This window comes from Dendropsophus ebraccatus, chromosome 9 (genome assembly GCF_027789765.1).
Source record: "Dendropsophus ebraccatus isolate aDenEbr1 chromosome 9, aDenEbr1.pat, whole genome shotgun sequence".
Classification (NCBI taxonomy): Eukaryota; Metazoa; Chordata; class Amphibia; order Anura; family Hylidae; genus Dendropsophus; species Dendropsophus ebraccatus.
In genome coordinates this window covers 41,467,745-41,493,462 of record NC_091462.1, presented here as the reverse complement: position 1 = coordinate 41,493,462, position 25,718 = coordinate 41,467,745, and the positions used below count along the sequence as shown (strand labels likewise).

At 41.0% G+C, this 25,718-nt stretch overlaps 1 protein-coding gene across 1 annotated transcript in view; it reads right to left on the bottom strand.

The window, feature by feature from the left end:
- Nucleotides 1–438: 438 nt before the first annotated feature.
- Nucleotides 439–25,718, bottom strand: part of ZNF804A (zinc finger protein 804A) — a 124,299-nt gene continuing 99,019 nt past the window's right edge. Inside the window, exons 2-4 of the mRNA XM_069984860.1 lie at nt 24,119–24,262; nt 6,175–6,305; nt 439–3,451 (exon numbers count right to left, since the gene is read on the bottom strand). Of these exons, the coding sequence (XP_069840961.1) occupies nt 634–3,451; nt 6,175–6,305; nt 24,119–24,262 (3,093 nt within the window). The 3' untranslated portion in view covers nt 439–633. The remainder of the gene's footprint in view (nt 3,452–6,174; nt 6,306–24,118; nt 24,263–25,718) is intronic.

Sequence of the window (25,718 nt, the reverse complement as noted above, 5' to 3'; positions counted from 1 at the left end):
GGGGACCGGGGGGGGGGGGGGGGGGACAATAACCTCTTTGTTGTTTTCATGATACCAGGAGTCAAATTGCATAAAAATGCTGCAGCTCAGAAAACCCCTTTAAACAAGCATTTCTTTTAGATGTACATAATGGGTTAAACTGTAGCTTCTTAGACAAAACTCTGCCTCTGGTTGACTCACAGACATTGATGACATCATGTTAGAAACATAGAAACATACACCTCCAACGATTGGAGATCTCCAACAACTGTGACCTCCAACGATTGTTGGCAATGCTGCCATTTTGTTCTGGGTTCACAGTGATGGTGATCCTCATCAATTAGACACTGATGGCATATTCTAGAGATATGCCATCATTGTTTTGTGCCTTGACAACCCTTTAACCTGTATCTCATAGATGCTCTTCTTTACCTAATTAGCAAATTAATTTCTGTACCACGGTCATGATAAAGAGGCATGATATGTCATGATACATAGACACAGTAATCAGTTCGGTAAGCATATCTTCAAAGGAGGCACTACTCTTTCACCTTAGGTCACCTTTTAGGTCTGGCAATAAAGCCTGATCTCCATTTGTCCTTGATCTTGTAAAACCTTGTATGATTCTTATGTTGTAGCCTAAAGACAAAATACTTAGAAAAGAGAATGTAGAGGAATAAGAGTTGGCAAGTGTGAATGTAGCGGTGTAAAAACGGTTGTATGTGAAGGCTGTGGGAGAGGCACAGGAATGTGACAAAGCACAGTATTTGTAATAATGGGTACTGTTGGTGAAGAACCGAATGCATCCCTAGTACGTAAGCTTGGCTCCATTGTCATCTGATAGAACGGAGTCCTGGAAATGCCTTGACTTTGTGGACATAGAAATGGCTGCTGAGGACCAATGAGTTTCACACTCTCAACAGAAGCAGATGGAAAGGGAGCAGGTAGGTGCTGAGGTAAGGCAGCTACAGGGGAAGAACATAATGGTGGCTCTAACGGAACTGGATATACCGTGGCACAAGTCTGAATAGCTGTTGCTGGAAATATCAATTTAACCCTTGTGGGAAATGGAGGAGGCTGCAGTGTTGGGCCATACCTGGCACATCGATGATACTTAAGTTTCTTAGAGTATGTCCCTGGAAAATGAGTTTGTTGGTAAGGGATGGTGACATGTGACAAGAGTTGTTCTGTGATATATTTTTTCTTGGTCACATGTGTTTTGTCCAATGGAATTCCTTGGCTATCTCTGTTCTCTGGATTATCTTGACCAGGGATTGACTGTCCTTGGCATTGTGGTTGGTCACCACTGAAGGAGAAGGGGTCTTCATTTTGCTTACCATCTGAAGGTAAGGTCTTATTTTCAGCTTCCATATCAAGGTCTTTGACGGAAGAGCAAAGCTGAGGCTTATTATTTTGTTTGAAAGCAATCAAATCCTTACACAACTGGTCAAGCTTATTTTCCACCACTTTTTTTATTTTTACAATTTTTTTAAGAAACTCCTTTGCTCTCAGGGATTCCTTTGCTAACCTGTAGTAACTTTCGTAAAGAAATGTGTCGGCTTTGCAGAAGGCGGTGTTGTTTTTCATTAGTTTGTAGTATTTATGTCTGTTTGCGTTATGAGTTCTTTTGTTAACGTCGGCACTTTTTATGTGGATAGGTTTACACAAAATAGAAAAGTTTTTCTCTGGGATGAAGACCCTTTGGGAAGCCGAGACTGATCTGCACAACCTGGGTCTTTTAAAGGACAACTGTATTTCATCTATGACAGTTGTACGGGTTCTTTTGATTGTATAACTATGGTTTAGAAAGGTTTCATGGTTTCCATGATTAGAGCTTATTTTGTTAGAACTCCAGCTACAATACGTGTTAGAATAAGCTATATTTTGAGAGCAATGATCATGTTGCAAGACTTTTGATTGGTAGTTGAAAGACCTTGTGTTCTTGCTCGGTTCATTTTCTATTTGACTCGTGAAACCTTTTTTCTGATCTACGTTCCAAACCTCACATTTTTGTTTGATCTTTAACGTTGGTCTTTTTAACAATTCTCTTTCACCATGGTCACTCGCAGCATGCGGCACATAAGGAGAAAATGTTAAATTTTTTAATGAGCAAAATGACTCTTTTAAACCAACTTGTTGTTGTCCTAAACTTTTTAGATCTTCATTTAAGTGACATTTTTGCTTATATCTAATCCTGGGTTCGTTGACTTTACATTTTCGTTTTCTTCCTTTTCGACTTGTATAATGACATTTTTTATTGCTCTTTCTCTTTCCGAAGTCAAAATCATTGTTCAGAAGATACTTTGAGATATTGTGCTTTTGATCTTCTTTAATGCTGCAGATTAAGCTGTAGCATTTCAGTTTACCCGAAGCCTTTGACATAGGGTGACATGTGTTTATTGTATCATTATTGTCTGCAGAGATAGCTGTTTTACAATTTAGCTTCAGCATGCTATTGGGATCATGTTCGGAGAAAGTGCTGTCTTGGCAAAAGGGTTGATCTTTTTGATTTATTGCTTTTGATGAACGAAAATCAAAATGTAGTGGGTTACAACTGTAGGAGAGTGATGGTTGTGTGCAGGTATATTTTATCATTTCAGAAGGCCATTGAAGAACTTTTGACCCATCTCTGCTTTGCACTGGATGAAAGGCATCATTTAACCTCTTATTTGGCTCCTCATTGGTTTGCATTATTTTTCCATCTTTCCTGACGGATGCATTTGATACTCTTTCCATGACACTTTCATCAATTTTATTGCTAGTTCTTAATTCACCATTTTCTAATACTGGTTGGTTATCTTGATCGTCTTTTGTTTCTGGACAAGGCATTTCCAATTTTAGGCATCCAATGGCCAGTTTATCGTGGTCAGTTTGGTAGTGACTGTGTTTTGAGGGATTGAGAGTATCTGAGTTCACATGTTGTGCTTGGACCTCAAATTCTAAAGGCACTTTGAAATGACAAACATCTGAGTTTAGAAAACCTGTCAACTCTTTTCCAAGCAATTGTTTTGGATCTGTATCTTGGGCAGACAATGGTTTTTCAGGACTTGAGATGGATTCTCCACCCTCATCTTTTAGGCGTGGCACTGTATCTATTGGTAAAGAGGATTGAACACTGAATGATCCTGGTAAAAATCGACTTCTTTTTCTATGACCACTTGACATGTCTTCATTAAATTCGTAGAAGACAGCAGCTGAAGCTTCAAGCTTAACCGGGGTCTTTTTAGGAAATGAGAAAGAAAAGCTTATTTTATGTTGGTTATCTTTTTGAATCGCGTTATCATTTTGTGAACTCTCTGAACTTGGTAATAGTAGAGATGCCATGTTCGTGCTGTTATGAATATTGGTGATTGATGCAAACTGTGGCTCTTCTCCATTCGCAGTGTGGACTATAGTGCCTTGAAGACTCCTATGAAGTTGATCGTGAACAGTCACTGTTGTTGATTTGAACATTGGACCACTTCCTGGAGCACTTGAACAAAAAAGAAATACAATATATAAATCAACAGTATTTAATATGAATATGTTATTTAAAATTTTTGTAAAAATATATCAAATACATATACTGTATATGTTTGGTCAAATAGTGGCTGCAGTCAGAAGGGTCAATTCGAAATAAAGAGTATTATCACTCTATCTCTAGGGCTCCACACTATGACTATGTGGTTGGAGTTGGTGGTGAGGCAATATTTATGCAGGAATTTTTGGACAGTATAGGAAAATATAGGCATAAGGCGAGGTTCGTCTTAAATGGCACTGTGGGGAGATTTAGGGAGTTGGTGTGTAGGAAAGGGCTTTGTTTTAATAGTGGCTGCACAAACCTGACAGCTCACACAATGGAGAGTGTGGCTCCGGCGCACCCTCTATTGGGTGCATTGGTGAGTTGGGATGCGGGCACACACAGATTCGCCCGCATCCCTATTAACCAGAAATTAAGGTCCAGCCGGGATGAGCTTTACTGACACCGCCCGCTCTGTGACTCAGCCGGGTCACAGAATGGCTGGTGTCTCACATAGTGTGAACCCAGCCTTGTACTGCAATCTTTGTCATACTTTGTGGAGCCCTAATTTTATAGTTATGTACAACTGTAACTTTAAGGAAAAACAGAAAATATATTATCATATAGCTATGGTATACTTTAATATATTTTTTCTGCATTGTCGACCTGGGATAAGATTTAAAGGTGTTATCCAGCGTTACAAAAACATGGCCACTTTCTTCCAGAGATAACCCCACTCTTGTCTCCAGCTTGGGTGGGGTTTTGCTGCTCAGTTACATTGAAGTGAATGGAGCTTAATTGCAAACCGCACCTGAACTGGAGACAAGAGTCGTGTTGTCTCTGAAAGAAAGTGGCCATGTTTTATCCAGTTAGCACTGGATAACCTCTTTAAAGGGGTATTCCCATCTCAGCTAAAAATAGTTATACTTGTAGGACTCCTCAAGTTTAATATTTTTGCAAATACATATATTTAGCAAACTTGCCTCATCCTCCTGATATGCTGCTCTTTTCCTCTCATTGTTGGCTGCTCGTTGTCTAGGTTTCAGACCACTGCTCTTGTTTCAAAAGCAGTGGTCTGACAGGTAAATATATAGCTTATAGTAGACACATTTAGATATATTGCAAACATACTATATAATATATATCTCCATATATCTACTCTATAGCTATATATGCCCCAGCCAGACTACTGTTTTTATAGCAGAGTGGTGGTCGGTAACTTAGAAAATGAGTGTCTACAATAGTAAGGTAAGAGTGGCATATCAGGAGAAGAAAAGTTTGTTGACAACAATACAATAGTGTGACTACATCTATAATGAGGTGTGAGATGCAGTCAGATGTGTTTGTCTACATGTTATTTAGTAAAAAAAAAAAAAAAAAAAAAAAGTAAACTATAACCAAAAGAAAAAGACATATTTGGAAAGGCCTATTGACACATAAAAAAGAAAGAAAAAGTTTTTTTTCCCTTAAAACTTGTTTTTATTGTGTAAGTTAGCAATGTAAGAATACAATTTATATACATGTAGCACAAAAAAAAATAGAAATTGGTTTCATATATTTCTAATTCTTTATTGGTGATTTGCTTTATAAGAAGACTGTACAGACATGAGACTGATCTGTCAAAAACCTTACAAACTCTCTTGCAGTACAGAGCTTTGTCCACCAGAGGAGGCTCTGCATCTACAAATTGCAAAGCAATATAGGGGGGGAATTTAAAATAGTTTGTAATGTGTGTCTATATTATACCTTTGGTCAGAAAAAGTGTTTTTTCTGTGCATCAAATTTATCAAAATAGCTCACGGGCCATTATAAACCTGACACATCAGAGTTGTGCCATTTTACACAATTGACGTGCCTTTGACGTTCTTATGTATGTGTGGTCCAGACTGGCTTTGTGCCTTTTTGTTGCACTTTTTTTTTTTTAACGAAAAGTTGTAGTTGTTAAATGTGCTGGGACCAGCAAAAACAGAACAGACCTGACAGACCCCATTGACTTTGATGGGATCCATCAAATTTTCGTCTGGTGTCCATCAATTCACTGGAATAGAGACTCCGATGCTGATGTGAACCCAGCCTTAAGCCAGTGTATTACTAATCAGGGACTAAATCATTGGAGATTGGCATTATAAAAGAGTGAGATAGTGATGTATCATGCGCTATAGAAGAATCCTCCACTGGTAGTAGTACATGCTAGCCCTGCACACAGAGCACATAAAGGGTTATAAAGTCCTCTATAGACTACATGCACTGCTGTTTTAGGAAACCCCAAACGTAAAGCAACAAGTATGGTGTTAATTCGGTATTATATGTAAACTATATGGCGGTATAATACAGAATCGGTAAGAAAGTATTATTTCCATATTTGTTTAGATAATTGTATACATATTATTTGGGCACTATATGGGAGTACTATCTTGTCACTATTTGGCAGTAAGGTAATATTGTATATTCTGAAACAAAGTAATAAACAATTACTGTCTCTTATAATAGATTGGCGCTGTCACATATGTTTAATAGTAGAAATAATCTTCTTGTCACCTTTATTGATCATATTGTACATTCTGTATATGTAACCTTTTGTGCTTATTGGTGTACATACTTCAATAAAATGAGTTAAAAAAAAAAAAAAAAAAAAGATCTATGGCGCTGGCTTCTCCATCATATTGGAGCACTTACTCTCATCCTTGGTTACTCACCATGTAGATTCTCTCTTATGTTCGGCCAGATTATGGAGCCTTTGAAGATACTTCTTCTGTTTTCTTTCATTCCTTCTTAATTTTGAGGCTACATTTCGAGAGAATTCCCTTTGTTTCAGCTCCTTAAGCCTCTGTTGAGAAAGTAAGAACCAACGATATTAAATAAGATACAGAGATACAGGGTGGATGTTTGCTCTATGATATAGCGCTATATGTAGGTGATTATTGCACAGCACGAGCCTCTATAAAATGACGGTTTATCAATAGGAGGGTCTATATTTTTCCTACAGACTCCAAATATGTAAATCCTGGAGAAATACTCCTAATCCACTTCTTACGTTGAATCTTGGAATCTCGCTCCATCTCTGTCATGTCTTGGCATTGAAAACTGACATCGTATTTTGTATATACCAGTAATAGTAAGATCGTCTTCATTGTATGATTATAGGCCCCTTTTGAGTTTTAGCACATTTTTATTTGCAGCTGACTTACATTGCTTGCTAAGGCTTCTTATATCATCTTGTAGTGTTTTAGAATATGTAATGGGGAAGTGTGTTTCTCCATCCTAAGCCAATGCATTTAAAGGGGTTGTCCAGCAAAAATCTTTTTCTTTTAAATCAACTGATGTCAGAAAGTTATATAGATTTGTAATTTACTTCTATTAAAAAATCTCAAGTCTTTCCACACTTATTAGCTACTATATGTCCTGCAGGAAATGTTGTTTTATTTTCAGTCTGACACACTGCTCTCTGCTGACCTCTCTGGCCGAGCAGGAGCAGAGCAGGAGAGGTTTTCTATGGGGATTACCATAGAAAACCGAGACAGAGTTCCTGTCTCGGCCAGAGATGTCAACAGAGAGCACTGTGTCAGACTGAAAATAAAACAACATTTCCTGCAGGACATACAGCAGCTAATAAGTATAGGAAGACTTGAGACTTTTAAATAGAAGTAAATTACAAATCTATATAACTTTCTGATATCAGTTGATTTGAAAGAAAAATACTTTTGCTGGATAACCCCTTTAAATCATACCTGTCATCAGAAAACATTTGATATGTCGTTGCTGAGACCCTTATTGATCAGGAGAGAAGCACAGGACAGCACTTTCCTGCTGTCAATCATTTCTGTCCAGACAGCCCCATACACTTCCATAATGGAACTGCTTAGACAGACATCACTGCAAACCGGGGAGTAAAATATGCTGCCACTTCTCCTGACTTTCTCTCCTGATCGGTGGGGGGCTGCTTCTTTAACTGCTTAAATGAAAGGTAAGGGTGGAAAGTCATATCTACCAAAGTCTCTGTGCTGACCACCCTCTTCCTTCCCTGATCTCTAGATATATAACTGGGAGAAGCATGTAGAAAGTCCATGGAACACACCTTCCTCATGTGCTTCTTCAGCCTATATGTAAAGATAGGGGAAGATTTATGCATATATAGATACCACACAATAAAAATAAAGTAAATACAAAAAAGAAAGGGGAAAAAAAGGGGAAAGGGGAAAAAAATATATATATATCATGGCCAAGGCTGTGCTATGCTATGCCATGCTATGTCAGGGGTGAAAAAGAAATTTCAATAGTGCTATTAGTGGACCTTCACCTGGAGCAGTCATGCTTTGGGCACTGCACCACCAGTAGCATAGAGATATTGGAAGTTGCTACCTCCACCTGTCAGGAAACCCATTGTCAAATTGATGGGAGATGTCATGCAGAATAAGCTGAAGGCTAGGGTGAACTTGTCCCAGAGATGGACCCTTTAAGCATCAGGAAAACACATGCAGGCAATGATGAAATAACAAGGTTCATTTATTAATAAAATTCAGTGCAATGCATTTCAAGGGTTATTTCCCTCTTGATCAGTTCCATGTCTTATACGTGTTTCATGCCATGGCTTCCTCAGGGGGCACTGGGATGGAAGCCAGGGGTCCCCATAAATATGTCCATCGAAAGTAACTGCTATTGGTAGGCCTTCACCTGGAGCAGTGATACTTAGGGCACTGCACCACCAGTAGCACAGAAATATTGGAAGTTGCTGCCACCTGTCAGGGAACCCGGCGTCAATTTGATGGGAGATGCCATGGAGAACTTGCTAAGGCTAGATAAAACTAGTGGAATTTTCTGCGCAAACTTGTGCCAGAGATGGACCCCATAAGCTTCAGGACAACACATACAGACAATGATAAAATAACATTGATTTATTGATTTATTAATAAAAATGACGACAACGCATTTTGAGGGTTATTTGCCTCTAAATCAGGTCCATATCCTATTTGTGTTTCATACCATGGCTTCCTCAGGGGGCACTGGGATGAAAGCCAGGGGTCCCCAAATATATGTCCTTTAAAAGTAACTGTAATAAATATCACCTGGATAAACTCACAGGCCGAGAAGTAATGAAGCTGCCTCGGGATATACAGAGATGGAGCTGGCAACTTGCAGTAATAACCAGAAATGACATGTGACATACTGTAACACAACTCTAGGGGCTGCTCATATGTTCTTGACAAAAGAGGTAACAGCAGCCCTATTGCTAGAAGGTCACTGTACCAGCAGTTGTCTATTGTAATATGCTGCAATGTAATTCTGAATGCAGATAATTTACACTGATTGTGAGCGGAGAGCAGCGTGCAAGTGTGTGAAAAATTGCTGCACCTAGGAGGATTGTAGTGCTTACTAGAGATGAGCAAATACTATTCGATCAAACCGCTATTCGATCGAATAGTACGCTATTCGAGGTATTCGACCACGGTCGAATATTCGTGCAAAAATGCAGTCGCCCTCCCACATCCCCTGGTGCTTTTTCCAGCCAATAAACATGCAGGGGGTAGGGACAGTCACTAGGAGAAGGCAGGACTTTAAAAAAAACCTCCAACTGTGATTGGCTGGCTAAGCCATGTGACCTCCTGAATAAAAGAATAGTGATTTGAGATTTGTGTCACTTGCTGGTTGGAACTAGAGAGGGACAGTCTGTAAAGCAGGGAGAGACAGGTTTTAGGTAAAGTAAGGTGGGAAGGGACCCCCAAAAGCCCTTGTTAGGGCTAAAACTATATAAAAACAGACATTTACAAGCTGTTGTGAGACAGGCAGTGTGTCTACACTGTATAAGCAGTTGTGAGACAGGCAGTGTGTCTACACTGTATAGGCTGTTGTGAGACAGGCAGTGTATACACACACTGTATAAGCAGTTGTGAGACAGGCAGTGTGTCTACACTGTATAGGCTGTTGTGACACAGGCAGTGTATACATACACTGTATAAGCAGTTGTGAGACAGGCAGTGTGTCTACACTGTATAAGCTGTTATGAGACAGGCAGTGTGTATACACAGTGTGTATACACACTGAGGCTGGGTTCACACGCTGTAACTGTGCGGCTGTATTTTTTATGCGGCTGTAAATGTGCGGGTGAAACTACTGCCGTGGGAAAAAATAGACATGCGGCTCAAAACATACGGTCATTTACTTGGAAATCTGGTTCAACTAAAAATAACAAATAAAATGTTAAGAAAGTGATGCAAACACCTCTGGATGCATCTGGGAAAGCAGGGAAACAGTTTACATGAATCGCTATTACCGAGGTTTGCGATCCCCTGCAGTATGCCGATGTCTCTCATGGTTAATATATTGAATTAATAAAACACATTTTCTTTGTAATAAAGTCCCTTTTATTGTTCAATAATTAAATGTAAACGATTCCATCATTTTGCAATTAAATATACTGTTAAAATAAATATATATATAAATAAATGTATATTTATATATATATTTATTTTTTGACAGTGTATTTAATTGCACAATGATGGATTCGTTAGAATTAAATTATTGAACAAAGAAACTGTATTTATTTAAACGAAAATGTGTTTTCTTAATTAAATATTAATTAGTACAGGAAGCTCTATAAGCCGTTAATTCATATTCCCGGCAATAGAGCATTCTGTACTAATCATCACTTTACTTTAATGAAAACATCAAATGTTTCTTCTAATTATGTTATCACAATAGCATTATTAGAAGAAACATTTAGAATTATATGTGCGCTCAGCTGATTGGCTGTTCGGCTGAGCGCACATATAATGAGCCGGTCCGCAGTACAGTGACTTCATTGTGCTGCGGACCAGCGAAGAGGACACATCGGGGTGAGTATAGAGCTCTCCCCGGCACTGCACCCCTCCCAGCAAGGAAGGGGGGTCACTTAACCCCTTCCTTGCTGGGATGGGTGCAGTCTGACATCAGTCTGGCCCCCAGGGGGTTAAGGGGGATACGATACATCCTCCCTTAACCCCTTGGCGGCCAGACTGTAAGCAGCGATCTGTAAAGATGCTGCATACTGTAAGGTGCACAACACCGCTCACAATGATGGGTGTTGTGCTCCTGTTTGTGTGTTTTTTGTGTGTTTCTCCCTTTTTGTTTTTCAGATATCGGTATCCTGGGGATTACGTCGGATTCCATGGACTACGTCGATGACCAGCGGTTGTTCTTTGAATTTTTTTTTATAAAATGGTCAATGAGGGGTGTGGGGGTGTTTTTATTTGAATAAAAAAATTTGTAAACTTGTGTCTTGTCTTTATTTCTTTACTTTATAGACTTAGTAGTGGAAGCCGTCTAATAGACGGAATCCATTACTAAGTTGGGGCCTAGTGTTAGCCGGTATAAAATGGCTAACACTAACCCCCTATTATTACCCCAGTACCCAATGCCACCAGGGGTACTGGGAAGAGCCGGGTGCCAGTGGTCCCGGAGCATCAAAATTGGCGCTCCTGGACCGGGCGGCAGCAGGCTGGTAAGATTTAGGCTGGGGAGGGCCTAAAACAATGGCTCTTCCCACCCTGGTGTTACCAGGCTGCTGTCGTTTGGTTTTTAACCCGGCTGGTTATAAAAATAGGGAGGACCCTATGCGTTTTTTTTTTTTAAATAAATAAATAATTAAAAAAAACGCATAGGGTCACCCCTATTTTTATAACCAGCCGGGTTAAAAACCAAACGACAGCAGCCTGGTAACACCAGGGTGGGAAGAGCCATTGGTTTAGGCCCTCCCCAGCCTAAATCTTACCAGCCTGCTGCCGCCCGGTCCAGGAGCGCCAATATTGATGCTCCGGGACCACTGGCACCCGGCTCTTCCCAGTACCCCTGGTGGCATTGGGTACTGGGGTAATAATAGGGGGTTAGTGTTAGCCATTTTATACCGGCTAACACTAGGCCCCAACTTAGTAATGGATTCCGTCTATTAGACGGCTTCCACTACTAAGTCTATAAAGTAAAGAAATAAAGACAAGACACAAGTTTACAAATTTTTTTATTCAAATAAAAACACCCCCACACCCCTCATTGACCATTTTATTAAAAAAAATTCAAAGAACAACCGCTGGTCATCGACGTAGTCCATGGAATCCGACGTAATCCCCAGGATACCGATATCTGAAAAACAAAAAGGGAGAAACACACAAAAAACACACAAACAGGAGCACAACACCCATCATTGTGAGCGGTGTTGTGCACCTTACAGTATGCAGCATCTTTACAGATCGCTGCTTACAGTCTGGCCCCCAAGGGGTTAAGGGAGGATGTATTGCATCCCCCTTAACCCCTTGGGGGCCAGACTGATGTCAGACTGCACCCATCCCAGCAAGGAAGGGGTTAAGTGACCCCCCTTCCTTGCTGGGAGGGGTGCAGTGCTGGGGAGGGGGTGGGGAGAGCTCTATACTCACCCCGATGTGTCCTCTTCGCTGGTCCGCAGCACAATGAAGTCACTGTACTGCGGACCGGCTCATTATATGTGCGCTCAGCCGAACAGCCAATCAGCTGAGTGCACATATAATTCTAAATGTTTCTTCTAATAATGCTATTGTGATAACATAATTAGAAGAAACATTTGATGTTTTCATTAAAGTAAAGTGATGATTAGTACAGAATGCTCTATTGCCGGCATATGAATTAACGGCTTATAGAGCTTCCTGTACTAATTAATATTTAATTAAGAAAACACATTTTCGTTTAAATAAATTCAGTTTCGTTGGTCAATAATTTAATTCTAACGAATCCATCATTGTGCAATTCAATATACTGTCAAAAAATAAATATATAGATAAATATACATTTATTTATATATATATTTATTTTAACAGTATATTTAATTGCAAAATGATGGATTCGTTAGAAATAAATTATTGATCAACGAAAGTGTCTTGATTACAAAGAAAATGTGTTTGATTAATTTAATATATTAACTATTAGAGGCATCGGCATTCGGTATCATTGCCGGCTACTTTTGAAGTACTCCGTACGGACCGCCTGTCAATCCTCGGCCGCATGTTCAGCCGCAAACAATGGTCTTGTTCATTTTTTACGGGTCCGTTTACGATAGGGCCGTAGATTCAGAGATAGTGTGCACTGTGCAGCCGCATATCCTATACTTCCAAGCATACACACGAACCACCAAAAATACCGCCGCACAATTACAGCCGCAAATACAGCCGCACTCTTACAACGTGTGAACCGAGCCTGATAGTGTATACAGTTGTATACTGTAATTGTAGGATAATATCTTTTGCTACCACAAATTTGCGCAGTCTGCGTCCAGGGAAGGCGCTGACCAGCCCTTTATTTCTATTGTTGTAAAAACAATTCTATATTCAGTATATGGCTGTATACAGTGTGGGTGATATATAGCTGTTATCTCGCCTCTAGAGATTTGCGCAGTGTGCGTCCAGGGAAGGCACTGACCGGCCCTTTATTTTTTATTGTTGTAAAAACAATTCTATATCCAGTATACAGTGTGGCTGTATATGAAATAAGTTATCTGAGTATTTTTTCCATTATACAAATCAGTTATATTGTGTTTGGAGTCTATAGTTGATAGTCTGTGATAGTGGCGTAATGCTGAAAGTGGATATATATATATATATATAATATATTCATGTGTGCAATTCACATCACTGGCTGGGCAATATATAACTCTGCAAACAATTGTATTTCACAAGTGTACTGAATAAACAAGAAACAAACAGGTACACTTCTACTTTACGTTCATGTACCCTGGCATGCTTCCCCTGCTGTCCCATATGCATTCCAGAGGTGTTGGCATAATTTCCTGAGGTTTCATTGGGCACTTGGTGACCTCCTAGTGGTCGAATCTTGATTTCCAAGTTCCAAGGATTTTTCTCCCATAGACTATAATGGGATTCCATATTTGATCGAATAGTCGAATATCAGGAGCTATTTGAATCGAATCTAATTGAATCAAATATTTTACTATTCGCTCATCTCTAGTGCTTACCAATAGTGTTCAGCGGCCCTGTCCAACTGTTGGGGTTTGGCAACTTTCTCTGAACCTGAATGTTTGGCCCAGTTTGACAGGTCAGCTCGACACTACTTACCAATTAGTCAATTATAAGTGCATATGTAGTACACTCCACAGCGCCACCCAGTGGTGGCTGCAGGCAAACAGAATTGTATTGTTTAGAATTAGTGCAAATGTGATCATTTGTGACTCCCTGGATTTCTTTTCTCGTAAATAGACAAGCTAGCCTACCCCTGCTTTCACATCCAAGTGGTTAAATAAAAATGAGTACCATGGCGTAGAAGTGTCTTTTAACATTGTCACTTGAATTCTGCAGTACAAGTTTGACAGTCAAAACTTTTGGCATCATGTTGGTTAACACTAAGAAATGACTGAATGCATTTTTGACAATGTGACAGATGGAGGAAGCTCAGTGACATATATTACAGGTGTCATTTGATCAGTTTGTCTTGTGGACGTTTTATTATAACCATGTTAGTGACATGAGTGGTTATTATATTTCCTGTCTGCCTGTTTCTTTACTTTTCTACCTTCACGGTATCTTCTGCCGCCTGCTGTCAACACAGACCCCTCATACTGCAGTGTTTTGCTGACAGCACGTTAAATATAACATGAAGATGAGCCTTTAATACAACGTTCATATCTGTCTGCCTGTGGAGAGGGAATGTTTTCACAGGGCACAGACACAAAAGACAAAGTGCTAGAGAAAGTTGCTGGCACGCTAAAAAGAATGAACGGGATGCTACTGCCAACTGTATAATTTTTATCATGCTAAAAGCTATGCTGCATTATTACAAGGATGATTATTTTTTAGTGATGAGCGAATACTGTTTAATCGAATAGATATTCGATCGAATAGTAAGGTATTCGATCTATCGAATATTATCGACTAGTTCGCAGAATATTTGAAAATATTCGATAAGCATTCAAATCCCCCTGCTTCCGTTTTTTCAAGTGGTTGAATAGATGTTTTTCAATAATCGAATACTTGTTCCCATAGACTTTAATGGGATCGAATATTCGAATATTTCACTATTCACTCATCACTATTATTTTTATATGATTTATACCAAACTGCACTTAACCATTTAAAGGGGTATTCCAGCGGGGGGGCACTTTTTTGCTGGGACTGGGGAGGAGGTGGCCGAGGGAAAAGACGTCCACTCACCTCCCCGGTTCCAGCGGCGGGTCCCGCATCGCGCCACTCCGGTGCCCGATTCCTGGCCGCTTCCGGGTGTCTGACGTGGGCCCGAGACGATACGATACCAGAGAGGTTAGTGGGCGTCTTTTCCCTCGGCCACCTCCCCCCCGGTCCCAGCAAAAAAGTGCCCCCCCCGCTGGAGTACCCCTTTAATGACGCATGGCGGGTATACCCATCATGGTGCCATTAAAGGGATACGCTTTTTCACCTACGGCCGGTGAGGCGGGGGATAAGGGCAACGCCGGGTCCCAGATCGCACTGCTCTGGTCCATACTGCCCGGCCGCTTCCTGGTCTCGAGACGTGACGTTTCAAGTCCGCTCAGCCAGTCAGTGTGTGGTATCCTACCACAGGTGTTACAGTCCTATACACCACTTGCAAAAGTCTGTACTTATTGTACTATTGTGGTGATGAGAGTAGTACTAAAGTTCGCCACTAGATGTCGCTGTATTATGTATATGTATTTGGAAGCCGCACAGCTGAAGGATGTAAAGGGTTATTATTTCTTTGTTTGTCACCTGAATCTGTTGACCAGTAGGAGTCTTGTTTTCTTCTTTCCTATCACCCCCCCCCCCCCTTTCTTCTTCTGTTGCACTCTTCATCCACTCACAGCGCACCTTACATGCTGGGAGGAAGTAAGTCACATGGGTGGAGGAGGAGCAAAGTCTTTTCGTGTTGGACATTGTGGAGGAGGGACACAAGCCAGATAGCTCTCCGCAATGGTCCTATCTGGGCCCTGGCCCTCTGCCAGGTCCCCGTATCTTAGTTCAGTCTTAGTCAGAACCCCGTATGGTAAGGTCGCAAGACAGTACACTGCTAACAACTTTCTTACAAGTTATTCTAAACAGCACTATACAATGTTAAACTCCTCTTAGGAGAGGACAAGCCAGAGACAACCTCAACCCACGCCGAGGACAAGGAGACGTAACAGAGTAGGACAGTATCCACAAAAGCCAAAGAGCTAGGAGCTGATCTAGATAGAGCAAAGTTACAGTAGCCTAAGAACTCTATCTTGCAGTGCGTGTGTCAGCAGGGAACCCTCAGCATTCCGCTCATGCCAGGTAACAAGGTCTAGGGCCTATGTCACCCTCTAGGAAGGTTCAGCCGAGTCTAGTGAGCATAAGGTGGTGTGAAGACTAAGTAAAAGTCAATACACGGCCACAGGTGTTGTTGTTCTTCTTCTAAGTATTCATCCTCCAACATCCCGGCAGAGCACATTACTACATGGGCTTGGACTCTCACGGCACCCTGCTCTCTGCTACTCTGCTTCTTAGTATCACTCAGCACTACTCAGTCAACACGACTATATCCTACTTTGTCCTTTGACTATAGATCAGGTTGCTATACTGTCAAGTATTTATTCAGAACTATTGTCAAATGTGTTCTCCAGTGCTTTATCCAGAGAAACCTCATACTCTCGACTCTGTATTACCTGCTGCACATTTGCAAATTGGTAAACAACAAGCCTATTTAAGGTAAAGAGACTCTGTGATTATTCGCTATCCACCGACACAGCACACACCGCAACCTTGGGACGCTTGGGCATCACACATCAACATCTAGCAAGTGACCATCTGCTCCTCCGAGTGGCAAAAGTGGGATTCCTTCTCTGCCACTGACTGGCTGAGTGGACTTGAAATGTCACGTCAGAGACCAGGAAGACCAGAAAGCGGCTGGGCGGTGCGGGACACGGGGAGGTAAGGGGACGTCGTTGCCCTCATCCACCTCCTCTGTGACCATAGGCAAAAAAGCCTGCCAGCCCAGAGTACCCCTTTAAACCTTTCATGGTGGTCTGGAAGGTATCGCCTGGGCTTCAGCGTTGATCTGGCGCTGGTCCCAGCTCAGCTACCACTAAAGGCTGCCTCCAGTAACCCCCTGTAATCAAGTGACAAATAAATATGTATTGATCCCTATGAGAAATTAGCGGATTGCTAATAGGAGTCCACTGGGGGGGGGGGGACAACTCAAGTGTAAAGCATTTGACTAGCTGTGGTTAATAAGTGCAGAAGTGCAGATTTTTGGTCACATTACATAAAAAACACTTTGAATAAAAAGTGATCAAAAAGCCGCATAAACATAAACGAGATACAAGAAAAATTTTTGCAGTTTTGCAGCATTTTTTTAAATGGAAAAATTAAGTGTACCATTACAAACTACAATTGGTGTTGCAAAAAATAACAGCTCATGTGGGTTTTTAGGTGAAAAAATTTAAGCACTGTGGCCTTATAAACACAAATAGGAAAAAAAAGAAGGAAAAATGGCTCAGAGAAGTCCAGCCATAAAAAAATAAAACTTTTTTCAGGTGGCAGAGGGAGGGGAGAAAAGTACCATCATTGATTTCTTACCTCTCCCTGTGCCTCTGTTGTTCCGTCTGACCAACCCCGAGACCCCAGCCAGAAGGCATTTTTTTCCAGTTGTGATGACACTTGACCCGGCTGATGGACAGCCCGTTCAGTCAATCAGTGACTGGCTAAGCAGGCTGTTTAACAACCGGTTAATGACATCGGCTGATCCACTTGGATCCCACTGCCACTGATGTCACATTTTTTTCTGACCCCTTTTCTTTCTCCAGGGCTTTTGAAGACTGGAAGTGAGGGTCTTCAATGCATCTCTAGGAGTGCTCTGTCTCATAAAAAAGCAATGAAGACTCTGACTTCCGGCCTCCTTGAATTAGGCTTAAACTGCAATTACATTGCGCTGCAGGAAAGTGATCATCATGAGTAAGTATACATGCCAGCCTGCAGCCAATAAAGAAAAAATGTACTGCTTCTTTAACCATTTAAGAGAATGGTCTGCAAAAATATACTGACATGTGAATGAGACATTACAGTTAATGTATATTCTATGAAAGCAAAATCATATCTGGAGAAGGTGATTGAAATAGATGAAGCCTATTCTGTCCTATACCCTGTCTATGCTCCTGGCCAGCCTAATGCTTCCTTTACAGTTCCTATATATCTTGCCGTCCTGCCTGTAGACAGTCTTCCTTAGATGTAAGGCATCAATATGACAGGGGTCTCGGTTGGTGAAAGCAACATCCCTACAAGATCTATGTACTTCAAGGACAACAGTCCTGTCATGCTCAGAGCACTAGCAAGCAATGTGTTCATACCTATTTTCTGTAACGTATAGTGCGCTCTTGTTCTCTTTAGCCTCTCTACAGTTATATTTCCCATCTATTTTCCTTTCATTTCAAACAACTTTGCATAAATCAATAGTGAAAGTGAAAATAAGAAATTCTCTCATATTTCTTACAAGAGGGAAATGCTTCTTACTGTCTTACCCCAGTGCTAGATTCGCAGATTACACTGCTCAGTACTGCTCTATAATGCCTTCAATGCTGCTACTTCTGTGGAAGGAACGCAGACTTTTCCATGATTTGTGTGTTCTGTCTATCTAAAAGATCTAAACAGCTAGCCTTCACCCACTCCTGAGATGAGCACAGAGAAAGCTGAACCTTAAGGATAGTGGTTGTTAAACTGGTGAAACAGTAGCAGATATAAGTTACTGTAGGTTGGGTTCACACAGTGTTATTCTGTTGTTGTTATTAGACATCAGCATCCCATCAAAAAGTGATGCCAAGGTACAGTATACTGACAAACAGGGCTAGGTATTCAACCAAACAGAATATCACCATGTGACGCCCCCTAGTGGAATAAAACAAAAGTTAAAAAGGTAAGGTTAATTTTTAAAAAGTGGATTGTAAAGTGGTTCCCTTACATCCCTGTTCAGCAGCACAATATGTGGGGCATTCTACCACCGTTTATGATGATAGGACAAGTGGACATTTAATAGAGGAAGCCTTAACCTCTCTAATAAGCCCCAAGTGGCCTCCTCTTATCACTACAGACAAAACAGGAAGTCTCATCTTAGTTTTAGCCCCAGTGGTGAAAATGAAAACTACAATATTTCAGAATTATTTTATAATAGAAAGAAAAATGGAAAATTAGAAGCAATGTCATCAAAAATCCTTTAAAAATATGTGTAACACAAAAACACTATTTAAGTCATTCTCTGATTACATATTCCCTTTAACAGCATTCAGTGGCATGCTTTACAGCAAGACTCATGGACATAGATGACAATAGACAGAGTCTGTCCCCTGAATGAGAAACATTACTGAGCATACTCTGTAACCTGGATATAGGTTATCCAACAAGAAGCTGCTATTGTCTCCTCTATCTACCGATGTCACATGACGCTGCAATGCTGTACAGATCACCTTACAGCAACCTCCTCTTATCACTACAGACAAAACAGGAAGCCTCAGCTCAGTTTTTACCCCTAGGGCTGAGATTGGAAGCTGCATGATTTCAAAATAATTTTTATAATATAGACAGAAAAGTGGAAAATTAGAAAAAAAAGATTTTTTAAAAAATATGTTGAATATGTATTTAAACGATAAGTCATTTCTGATTATACAGTCCCTTTAAGACCTAAAGTACTTAAATCATATGAATATTCCATATTTCAGTCCAAGGTTCTTTCTTGTTGTGCATGGAACTATTTTACGGTTCTTGAAATTCAACAGTTAAAAACACATATATAACCTAGGGACATTGATCTATATTGAAAAACTAAGAGCATTTTATATTTGACCCCATGGGACCCTATTCTTTATATATCAGTATATACTTATATCAAACATTAAAATGGGATCAGGGATATATGTTTCTTCCTAGATATAGTCTACTTATAAGCACAGGGAACCACCATGGGTGCATTGTGCGCAACAGCAAAGGCTAAACTGTTGGTTGTATTTTGGGAGAAACAATTATTATGTGCCTGGCGAGTGCATTGTTATTGATGATGTGTTACTAATATGGAAGGGAACTGAAGCTGAACTCTCTAAACTGTAATGATTCCAATATCAAGCTTACATCTAACTTAGATAAAGAGAAAATTGATTTTCTAGATGTTCCTCTAATCGTGGATAAGAGGAAGCTCATTCAAACAAAAGAGGTTTACAGAAAGAGTACTTTGGTTAATGCTTTTTTTATCCACAACATCAGAAAGTATGCTTCCTGACATCCTTATGGGTCATATTAAAGGATAAAATGCATCTGTTCTTTAGAAGAAAAATGTAACAGCAACCCAAAGATTTAACACAAAGGTTCAGAGCTTGCGGAAACCGTGGGTGATGTATCAAACAAAGCTGAAGACTCTGGTCCACATTTACCATTGTGTTAGCAACAAAACTTTCATACAGTTTGCAATGCTTTAGTTTACATTTGACACCTTTGTGGACCAAACCCGTTATATTTATACGCTTCTTTTTAAGCAGTTTTTTAAGCAGTTTGTGTAATTTGCAAGAAATTATTTAAAGCGATACTTTATTCAGCTACCCACCACACCAAACTTTAGGTACCTACCAATCTGAAGTTTTGTACAGTCGTGTGTTCCAAAATGCACCTGGTGCCTTGGTTTTGTAAAGAAAATTATCTTTAATCTGCAGAAGTTGAGTCAATAGCTGAGTCAATGAGGCATGGCCTATGGCGTCTGCGACCTAGGCCTGCTACGAGTCTCCTTCCTTCTTCTACGCTCTCCTTGTCATCTGTAATGCCCCCAGAAGTTATGGTGCATGCAGGAGCAGGTGAGGACAACTACTTGTTGGGGGTGCTACAGGTGACGAGGAGGGCGGAGAAGAAGGGCATAGGCCACTCCTCATTGACTCAGCTATTGACACAGCTGATGCAGATTAAGCATAGTTTTTTTCGCCATATCAAGGCACTAGGTGGGGCTAGGGTGATCAAAGGCCTTTAATATGTTAAAGGGTTGAATGGTGTTCAGGAGGGAAGTGTTTATGAACACAAGAACAAGGGGACACAATCTGCAGAACAGGTGGACTAAAACTCTTATCACTTGCTGACATCCAGGCTGTCCTCCTGCATTCCCCCGACTGCTAAAGAACAAATTTCCACACTTTTTGGGTGGTTCCTATAAAATTTCCTAAAAGAAGGACAACTTTTTTTTAGACTTAGTTACCATATATTGAGGATTTTTACTTTGTATTGTATAATTTTCAACAAAGTATACAAGTTATATAAGTTTTTTTGTTATTCTATTATTATTATTATTTTATTATTTTTATTCCCTTTTAAATTAGTGGGTTTTGGCACACTCAGTTTGAAGACTAGGGAGGATGTTGTCCCTGTCTTTTTCCCTGTTTGCCATGCGTTTGCATATACTGTATATTCATTATTAATGTGGGGTACTATGACTATTTGACATAACATTGGTTATGTTAGTCTCATGACCCGGAGATATTATCTATATCTCTCTGTGTGACTCATTTTTAATTACATGTCTTGTTCATATTGTAGAATCTCTAATAAAGCTCATTTATTTTTAATGATTCTATTAGCTTTCATTTCTGTAAGTTTAAATGTAGCCTCAGATCATTGGTTATAGTGTAGATTTGCACCCCTGTACTGTATTGAGGCTTGGAGGTTTGATTTGTGTATGCTGTACGCTCCGCTGTATCTTTTAGTAATTAATATACAGTTGAAGGTCATTGTAAAAAATCCTGTTGCACCAGTGGCATGCAATGCTCCCCTGAGATGTCTATGCAGAAACAGATGCTTACACTGCAGTTGTTCTCTTGTGTTGCTCCTCATCTCTCCGCATTACTTGGGAAGTTGCCCTGAGCACTTGACTTCAGTACTTTGACTTTGATTTTATTAACAGTGAACAAATAAACGAGTAAGGATGCAATATCCATCTACACATTAACTTTTTTTAGTGTCAATATGTTGATTATTCTAATTATTAAAAGAGTACCCCCGCAATAAATAAATAAATAAATTAATTAATTAAATAAAATGTTACTTTTAAGGTCCATGATAAAACCTTTCTATGTTTTTTTTTTTTAAATACAAACTCCTATTTCCGATATCAGTGGGTTTATACAGGGGCGGTCTTGGCATTTCTGGGGCCCCAAGCAAAGTCATGTCTGGGGCCCCCCCATGCCCCCCCCCCTCCTCGACATGCGCTGCCCCCCCCCAGTAGTCCTCTTATAACCCTCCTACCACCATACAGTGATTACATATCACCTCAAAACTGCTCTGAACAAAACAGGAAGATATTACCAATGATGCCATAACATAATACTGCCACACCATGACCCCTATCACTACAGACCCTATAGCAGAGTGCAGTTACATCCAGTGACTTACAGGAGGCGTCTTCTCTGATCAGCATCTTTTACTTTTTTTTTCTCTCTCCATCCAGCCTGGGCCACCTTGAAGTCTTCTCCCGGCTGGTAATCTTCCCTCCAGAATCTGTCAGAGAAATATTTTAGGCTCCAACACATACAGTAGTTAGGTCTCCTGTACCCCTATATAGTAGTTACGCCCCTCTGTGCCCCCACAGATTAAAGGTGTCCCTGTGCTCCCACTTAATAATTAGGTATGTTTTGTGCCCCAGTATAGTAGTGAGGCATATAGGCACTTCTGTGCAGTCCCAATGTAATAAAGACCGCTGTGTGCTGCCCCCAGTTATATAGACCCCTTGTGCGCTGCCGACAGTAGTAAATACCACTTGTGTGCTGCCCCCAGTAGTATATACCTCTTGTGTGCTGTCCCCAGTGGTATATAGACCCCCCTGTGTGCTCCCGCAGTTATATATAGAACTGTGTGATCCCCCAGTTATACATAGCCCCCCTGTGTGCTCCCCCAGTATACTATATAGACCCCCTGTGTGCTTCTCCCAGTCGTATATACCCCGTGTGCTCCCCCCAGTTGTATATACCCCCCGTGTGCTGCCCCCAGTTGTATATACCCTGTGTGCTGCCCCCAGTTTTATATACCCCCTGTGTGCTCCCCCACTTGTACATAGCCTTCCTGTGAGCTCCCCCACTTGTATATAGCCCCCCTGTGAGCTCCCCCACTTGTATATAGCCCCCTGTGAGCTCCCCCACTTGTATATAGCCCCCTGTGTGCTCCCGTTTATATAGCCCCCCTGTGCACTCCCCCCGTTTATATAGCCCCCCGTGCACTCCCCCACTTATATAGAGCCCCCCTGTGTGCTCTCCTGTTTATATAGCCCCCCCTGTGCGCTCCCCGTTTATATAGACCCCCCTGTGCGCTCCCCCCGTTTATATAGCCCCCCTGTGCGCTCCCCCCGTTTATATAGCCCCCCTGTGCGCTCCCCCCGTTTATATAGCCCCCCTGTGCGCTCCCCCCGTTTATATAGCCTCCTGTGCGCTCCCCCCGTTTATATAGCCCCCCTGTGCGCTCCCCCCGTTTATATAGCCTCCTGTGCGCTCCCCCCGTTTATATAGCCCCCCTGTGCGCTCCTCCCGTTTTATATAGGCCCCCAATATATAACACACAAAAAAACAAAAAAAAAACATTTTTACTCACCTGGGTCCGGCGTCTCCTCTTCTCGTCTCTTCCCTCTTGTGGCCGCGGGAAGTGTTTCCCTGCGGTCACAAGAGGCCGCTCTCCCGTTGTCATGGCACCGGCGCTCGAGCGCCGGCACCAGAGACACAGAGCAGCCTCTTGTGACCGCAGGGAAAACACTTCCTGCGGCCACAAGAGTAACTGACAGGGAGGGAGCCAATGGCTCCTGCCCTGTCAGTGCCGCTGCTGCCTGTAACTATGTGCGCTCGTTACGAGCGCACATAGTTAGCCGCAGCGGTCTTGGGCACCAGAGCGGGGCCCCCCTGGATGTCGGGGGCCCCACGCAATTGCGTGGTATGCGTGGTTCCCAAGACCGCTACTGGGTTTATAGTTTCTCTGACAATCCAGCCTATTGTCAGATGGGCGTGAACTGATAGGCTTAAATATCAAGTGATGGGTGTGATTATTCAGCAAAGAGGTATGTATTAGGCATACATGCCCCTCAGTGTAAAACATTTACACAGCCAGATTATATAGTCGCACTCAACACCTGATATTCACTCCCAAAATTAAGTTCACGCCTATCTATTAACTGAACCACACTGTGCACAGAGCATATACACTTACATCACTCATAGACCCATATGGGACTCATATACTCCTTAGGAACATATAGACCAGGGTTGGTGAACTCTAAATGCAAGAAGAATTTAACTTTTCTACATTTGGTTTCTCTTCTGCATACAACTTATAATAGATCCATGACTGTTAAGGTGTCTATACACACCAGACAGTAGACCAAACCAGTTGATTTTAGATAGACTAGCCATCATCTATTGTATATAAAAGCCTCCGAATGATTCCTCAATGGGAGACTTTAGAAGGAAGGTGTTAGTTATGAACATGCCTGATACTTTGTTCCAATTGGAGATAAGCCAGTACCAAAGATATGGCGCAGTGACACACCACCTACTGCTCAATCTTGGGCATTTTTTTTTTTTTTAAGTAAAAAGCGTGGTGTAGACCGGGTGTAAAAAAAATTGGAAAAAGAATATAAGAAAATACAAAACTATAAGAAAACTGTAAGAAAAAGATGAAGGAATCTTACCTGCTTGTGTGCATGATCATAGGAATTAATATGGTTATCGAACTCCTGATGTTTGTAATATTGCTTATCACACAGCTCACAGTAGAAATTTGCCTTCAGGGATTCCAGCGCATTTCCTCTTGAATTTTCCTTTTCAGACAAGTCCTTAAAGAATAGATAATAGATATTGATAGACAATGTTTTCAAACGTGTTGTTTTTTAGCATTTACATTTTGTACTTTTTAGTATGATGAATGCAGCATAACACAACTACTGTACCGGGGTAGCGTATGCCCAAGGTATGGTCATAAAGTGACATGATACAAGCTCGCTTTAAGGTGGTTAAATACCCACTTTCTCCGCTTCCACCCCCACCTCAAGGAGAACGTATATTGGCAATGCATACAAAAGGGCTAATAGAAACCCAAGCGTATCTGACATTTTTCTTCTTATTTGAACACAGTTTGTGTACTGTATATCTGGATTCTAAATAAAGCATCTAACTCTGCTCCTCTCCCAGCGGGAACACCCAGCATTATCTCACAGCTGAATTACATGTTTCAATTCAGCTACACAGTCCGAGCCTTGTCTTCCCATGAAGCTATTTCACCTCTCATAAAACACGCTCCGACAGTCGCACCAAACTCTAACACTGCTGTTACCAAAAGAGGAAATCTTATTTTTATTTAATAATTAGTGAAAATGCCAATAATCTTACAGTGTACAAAAGGGTTGTTTTTAGTAGACCGCTGACAAGGTATCAGATCTATATTGAATAGCATGAGTGACTTTCTACAATTCCTTTTAAGAGAATCTGTCAGCATATTTATGCTGCATGAAGTCCCGACAAGCTACCTCAAAAGTCTGAAATCAAGCCGTGACCCCCTGGATTATGTGCAGGAGGTGGTCTCCCCAGCTTCTACCGCCCAGCTCAACTCGAATGATGGAACCTTTCAGCTATGTGTATAGGAAAAGTCCTGTCAATCAAGCTGAGCTGGGCAGTGAGGGACCGCCTCCTGGACACTTCCTGCAGAATAAAACGTAGCTTTTACTGCAGCAAAAATCTAATGACAGATTACCTTTAAAATAAAGGCCCTATTACATGGAGCGATTATCGTTTAAAGATTTGCTATAACAATTAAAAATGTGTGGTTATCTGTCTGTGCAATAACACCCAATGATCAAAAGACAAATGAAAAATCGTTCATTTTTGTCTTTTAATATGTTGAAAAATTATCGTAGGTATTTCGCAGATCATAATAATGTGTTCACCGATAAAAAATGTTGTGTGGGTTGAACAATTAGTGACCATATAAACGGTGACTGTTATAACCTCAGAATCATTAGCTACAAAATCGCTAGTTTTCAATAGCGATTGTTTAAGTAATAATCGCTACGTGTAATACGGACTTCGGCCATGTTTACACATGGTATGACATCGGCCTTTCTGTGACCTGGCCGAGTCACAGAATGGCCGGTGTTACTGAAGATCAGTACCGGCTAGATGATCTTCATTTCTGGTGAATTCAGATGCAGGTGCACCTGTGTGGGCCCGCATTCCAATTCACCGCTGCACACAATCGAGCATAATCCGGAGCCGCACACTCCATTGTGTGAACTA